The sequence below is a fragment of the Ammospiza nelsoni genome, chromosome 5 (genome assembly GCF_027579445.1).
Source record: "Ammospiza nelsoni isolate bAmmNel1 chromosome 5, bAmmNel1.pri, whole genome shotgun sequence".
Classification (NCBI taxonomy): domain Eukaryota; kingdom Metazoa; phylum Chordata; class Aves; order Passeriformes; family Passerellidae; genus Ammospiza; species Ammospiza nelsoni.
In genome coordinates, this window is record NC_080637.1 from 4,402,927 (window position 1) to 4,408,926 (window position 6,000).

The 6,000-nt window shown below is 47.8% G+C and overlaps 1 protein-coding gene across 1 annotated transcript in view; it reads right to left on the reverse strand.

The window, feature by feature from the left end:
- Positions 1–5,334, reverse strand: part of ITIH5 (inter-alpha-trypsin inhibitor heavy chain 5) — a 49,499-nt gene extending 44,165 nt beyond the window's left edge. Inside the window, exons 1-2 of the mRNA XM_059472725.1 lie at positions 5,143–5,334; positions 1,713–1,757 (exon numbers count right to left, since the gene is read on the reverse strand). Of these exons, the coding sequence (XP_059328708.1) occupies positions 1,713–1,757; positions 5,143–5,262 (165 nt within the window). The 5' untranslated portion in view covers positions 5,263–5,334. The remainder of the gene's footprint in view (positions 1–1,712; positions 1,758–5,142) is intronic.
- Positions 5,335–6,000: the final 666 nt, after the last annotated feature.

Sequence of the window (6,000 nt, forward strand, 5' to 3'; positions counted from 1 at the left end):
GGCAGTGCTGTTTTCTTTTTTTGTACCATTGCATTTGTATTTTTTAATTTTCCCATTAAAGAACTATTATTCCTATTCCCACATCTTTGCCTGAGAGCCCCTTAATTTCAAAATTATAATAATTCATAGAGAGGGGGTTTACATTTTCCATTTCCTTAGCAGACACCTGGCTTTCCAAACCAAGACAGCCTTCAGAAGATAAGAGGCAGCTCAAAGGGGAAAAAAAAAGCAAAACAAACAATGTGTTTAATGTTGTTATTACCATGACTTGTCATCCCTATTAGAAATTAAGTGAGGGAATGCCAAGGCAGCAGATTAGCACACTGCCATTAGGCATGTTGGCTGGATGCTTTGTGGAGGTGTCCTGGTCATGATGATGAACTGGCAGCTGAGATTTTCTCACCAAGCAAATTATTTTATGCTCATTTACATGAAATATTTGGAAGAACAGAAAAAGAGCTGAATATATGAAATCCATTCAGTATTTTTGCCTTTATCAGTTACTTTCATCAAAACAAATTGACTGTCTCTCAAATTAGAAGTAATAAACTGGTAATAAGCCTGGGAGTTTCTCTCTATGCTGCTGATTGCAGTTTGTCAAAGATGAAGGGGACCAGAAGCTGTTAAGGTGATGGCTGCTCAATGTGTGAAATGAACTGGGAATTCCCCAGAAAAGCCAGAAAAATAACTGGCCATGAGCAGCAATTCTACTGGCTGCCCCTCTGCATCTAAATTTTAGATTTATGTGCTGGAAGAAGGATATTGGCTTCCTTGTTTTCTTCCTTTCTCCAGGAAATTTTGGCTGAAAACTACAGAGGTCTTCAAATTCCAAGGCAAACCCCCCTTCTCTTCAAACTCAGTGAGATTTCATCAGGCTAATATTCACTGTGTTGTTAAGGTTGGTAACATTAGATGTTCTTCCTGAAAATCTGGGCTTGAGAAGATGGATTGGGAAATATTAGAAGAATTTGTACCTGCTGCATTGATCAAAATGAAGATTTCTTTTTTCAGAATCTCACTGTACCATCAAATAGTTCATCCCTGGGCACAGGGATGTATGGAAACCCAGGGCACAGGGAATATTCCTGTGTCTGCTCTGGGGTGCCCTGACCCCCAGGGGAGCTCTGACTGTGACCCTCATCCATGGAGAAAGTTTCCCAGCCTTCAAGATAGACTGGAAGCCACTAAAGTGTGAAACAGATTATAGAGAGCAGTGTAGGTGTATCACTTGGTGAGAAATTGAGGTTTTGGGACTTTTAGTGTGTTGTGGATGGAAGCAAGATGGAGGGCACAGGGTGTCACCCTGGGCTTCTTCTTCATGCTTCTTCTTGGGTTTGGTGGCATTTTGTAATTGGGCAGAAAAGTCCCCATTGCAGCTCTTTGGGATCAGTTATTGGGTTAAAAGGGAAAATAATCCAGGTGTCAGCTCTTAATTGGATAGTTTAGTCTTAAAAGCCCTTGTAACAAGAGATTGTTGGCCATTTTGTGCCTTCTAATGAAAAGCTGCTGAACTCACAGTAGTGAGACTGTTTTACTAACAAGAAATAATAAACACCTGAGTGTGAACATGAACTGCCATCTCAAGGGCCTTCAATCCAGACCCAGAGAAACCCACAACTGGTGCCCCAGCAGGGATGCACACACACACAGACACATATCCAGGGAAAATGTAGCTCCCATGAGGTAAAACAAAGACAGGGTGTGATACATACCAGCCTCTGCAGGAATTTGGCCTGTCTTGGGACGCGCCGAGCAACCTGCAAAGAGTTCAGGGAGTGAGTGGGGTCAGTTCAGCCTACAGCAGACATGTCACTTGTTCAATCCCAGACACGAGGCTGTGTGACTGATCACCCATGGCCAGGTTCAAATGCTCCTCTGGTTAAAATTAAAACCTGGGTCTCTTCTGTATTAACAGAGCCACTGATCAAAGCTCAGCAGTGGAATGTGGCTGTCTTGGGCAAGGAGGTGCTGGTGTTTGGGCAGTGGTGTTTGGCAAGAGACCCTCTGTATGATGGCTGTTGTACTTGAAGGGTTCCCCAGATGGAGGAAGGAATGATGAATCTGACTCCATGTTCTCAGAAGTCTAATTTATTATTTTATCATACTATATTATATTAAAGAATGCTATACTAAACTATACTAAAGAATACAGAAAGGATACTTACAGAAGGCTAGAAAGATAATAATGAAAACTTGTGACTCTTCCAGAGTCCTGACACAGCTTGGCACTGATTGGCCAAAGAGTCAAAGCAACCCCCAGCAGAAACCAATAAAACAATCACCTGTTGGTGAACAATTTCCAAACACATTCCATGTGAGCAAAACACAGGAGAAGCAAATGAGATAATTGTTGTTTTCCTTTTTCTCTGAGACTTCCCCGCTTCCCAGGGCAAAAATCCTGGGTAAAAGGATTTTTCCAGAAAATATGAATGCCACATGATGGCAGGAAGGTCAGACTTTAGCCCTGGCCCTGGATGCTAAGAACATCCCTGGAATACTGAAGGCCAGGCTGGATGGGGTTTTGAGCAGCCTGTTCTAGTGGAAGATGTCCCTGCTCAAGGCAAAGGTTTGGGGACTGGATGCTCTTTAAAGTTCCCTCCAACCCAAATCATTCTATGGTTCTATAACTTGTTTAAATTAGTGCTACAGCTTCAGCTGTATGAATATTATCTCAAGAGCAGATCTGTTGCCTAAATACTCTCCACAGCTACTGTGTATTTATTGTGCAGTGACAGAAAAGCACTGGTTATGTGCAAAACACGAATAAAGATATTGAAATTCAGCCACAGACCTTGTTATGAAACAAAGTGCTTCACCTATGACAGTGCAATTGTGCTCCCTGTCTCACCCTTGTCATCAACTCCTCTGACTTCTCACATGGCTGCTCAACAACATCTCCAAATGAAGCCCCTCCCCAAAGCAAGGCTTTTGTCAATGAGGGAAGCCAAGTGCCATCTTAAACTGTCAGTGGAACCCCAGAGAGAAGAAGAATGCAACAATATGTTTTACCTGGTTTGCCCTTTCAGTTTATTTACTCTGAAATAGCAGCAGCCCTTGCCAAAGAGATGATTTTATGCATGTTTATATTGTGCATTGAAAAGCTCAGGAATGCCCAACGGGGAAATTAAAGTTTCATCCACGAGAATCTTTACTATTTCCTTCTGCATCGTTTTAGCCAACATCTTGTGAAATTAGAACCAAGGGAAAACAGCTCCCTTGGGAAAGGAGAGGAGAGGAGAGGAGAGGAGAGGAGAGGAGAGGAGAGGAGAGGAGAGGAGAGGAGAGGAGAGGAGAGGAGAGGAGAGGAGAGGAGAGGAGAGGAGAGGAGAGGAGAGGAGAGGAGAGGAGAGGAGAGGAGAGGAGAGGAGAGGAGAGGAGAGGAGAGGAGAGGAGAGGAGAGGAGAGGAGAGGAGAGGAATCATTTGCATGTTAAGTTTTGGAAGAAACTTTCTGTCTGGGTCTGTTATCTCAGACAAATAAAGCCCCTCAGGAGCCTGCTGTGAGAGGCTGCAGATTCTCCATCACTGCAAGTTCTTCAGAACAAGACAGATAAATGTCTGTGAAGTTTGCCCTGCTTAGAGCAGAGTCAGGGATGAGAGATCAGTAGCCCTCAGTATTTTTTTACTGAAAATTTACCTTTTGGAAGAAATCCACCTGTTGTTCTGGTCACAGGAGTTTTTGAAGACTAATCAGTGAAACTGGAAACTTGGTTCCTATTTTTAGGAACCTATCTTTATTTTTAGGTTCCTATCTTTCCCCACCAAAACCCGCCTTGTTTGCTTGCTGAATTGCATAAGAAGGTTCTGTGTGACTTCAAGAACCACCTTCCAAAGTCTGGGGATCATCAGTGATGAGTTAAGGATCCCCATATAGCAGCATCTTGTTTTCTAGGACTTCTTGACTACTACCAAAATACTGCTGCAGGGTTTGTTACCAGTCCATTGGTAGCTTCACTGGCGTAATCTAATGGAACCAAATTTCCAAATTACCAAACTTTTAGCTTTAAAGCTTTCCAACACCCTCATTGAAGCCGGATAATTGCTAGTAGTGACCCCATAGGGCAGAGATGTCAATGCTTCTGGAGAGAGATTCTTTCTATTCTAGGAGGGATAGATACAGATATATGTGAAGAGTCTCACCCTTCCCACCTGCTGCATGGCAGAAGATGGCAAATACAGACAAATACTGACATTTTAAACAAACTGGAGTATCCCACCTGACCTCCAGCCAGGCACAGGTATTCCACAGTTCCTGCATTGTATCTCAGCCCCACATGGGTGCCTCGGGTGCCACAGAGCCTCTCAGACCTGATCAAATTTAAGTCACTGATGCCCTAAGTGACCCAAAGTCACACATGGAAACGTATGGTCCTGAAAGATGTGAGCGCAGACCCGAAGCCCTCTTTTATAGAATCCAAGTGGTTTGGATTGGAAGAAACATTAAAGATTATCTAATTCCAGCCCCTCTGCCATGGGCAGGGACACTTTCCACTTGAAATAGATCACAGCCTCCCAAACCACCACCCAAACTCTTGCAAAAAGTTCATTGCTCTTTCAACCCCATTTCCTTAGAAAATATAAGCCACACAACAACACAACATAATAGCCCTCCCTCACTTGTAGAACTTTTTTCCCTTTCATTGTCAAGAAGCCTTTTAGAAGCTGAAATTCATGTGCTTTGTTTCATGAATTAAAAATGTTGCGAGTTAAAACTGCGCGAGTTAAAAACGCACGAGTTAAAAATCAAGTACAGTAACACCATGGGCAGAAAGAAAAACTGTCCCCGGAGCTTGAAATACTCGGGATTACTCAGACTGGAGCGTGGCCAGGACACGGCTTTAGCTCCCCTGTGCCTGTGAAAAGCCTCGTTAGCACAGCGTGGGGATGGACGGGGGTCGGACCGAGCCGTGCCGGGACAGCAGCACCAGCAGGGCAGGGTGATCACCAGGGTGATGTCCTGGGTGATGTCCGGGGTGATGTCCTGGGTGATCTCCTGGTTTAGCACATCCAGCACAGCCCCGTGCTGGCTGCAGCACCTCGCACGGAGCCCGGCCGCAGGGACAGGTGGAATAATCGCATTTTTACCAGCCTGCCCCGCTTGTCAATGCTGCTGCTCCCGATCCACCTCCGCCTCCAAACCTACCTGCTCCACGATGCTGTAGTCGGCCAGCAGCTGCTCCTCCAGGTACCTGGCCATGAGCTCCGAGTCGGGCTGTCCGGCCGAGGGGGAGAAGCCCCAGCAGAGGCACAGCCACAGGATCATGGTGCCCGGAGCGCCGGGCTCCTGCCCCGCCGTGAGCGCACAGCCTGCGAGCCTGACAGGAGACAGAGAGAGCGACCCAGCCTCGCCTCCTCCTCCTCCTCCTCCTCCCCGGCTCGGGACCGGCCCCTTTTGCGCGCAGGGCGGCCTCCTGTGCTGCAGGGGATCCCTGCAGGGCTGGCATCCCTCGGCCGGGTCCCGCATCCCTCGGCCGGATCCCGCATCCCTCGGCCGGGTCCCGCATCCCTCAGCCGGGTCCCGCATTTCTCAGGGGGGTCTCACATCCCTCAGCCCTTCCCGCATCCCTCAGCCCTTCCCGCACCCCTCAGCTGAGCCGAGTCCCGCATCCCTCAGCCCTTCCCGCATCCCTCAGCCGAGTCCCGCATCCCTTAGAGGGATCCCGCATCCCTCAGCCGGGTCCCGCATCCCTCAGCCGTGCCTGCATCCGTCAGCCATGCCCGCATCTCTCAGCCGGGTCCCGCATCCCTCTGCCCCCTCTTGTCCCCTGCAGGACAGGGGCGGTGCTGGGGGTGCCATTTGTCATTTTGGCACCTACAGCCCCTCTGAGCGAGGGGGATGCTGAGGGGACAGTTCCTGCAGCTGGCTGGGTGCCGAGGAAGGGTGCCCCACTGCCAGTGTCTCCTACTCACGCTCCCTTGGGGAGCACAAGCCCGGGAGATGCTTCAAGGCTGGGGCTTTCCTCAGGGCTGGTAAAACCTATCACTGGCTGGGGGCTATGTA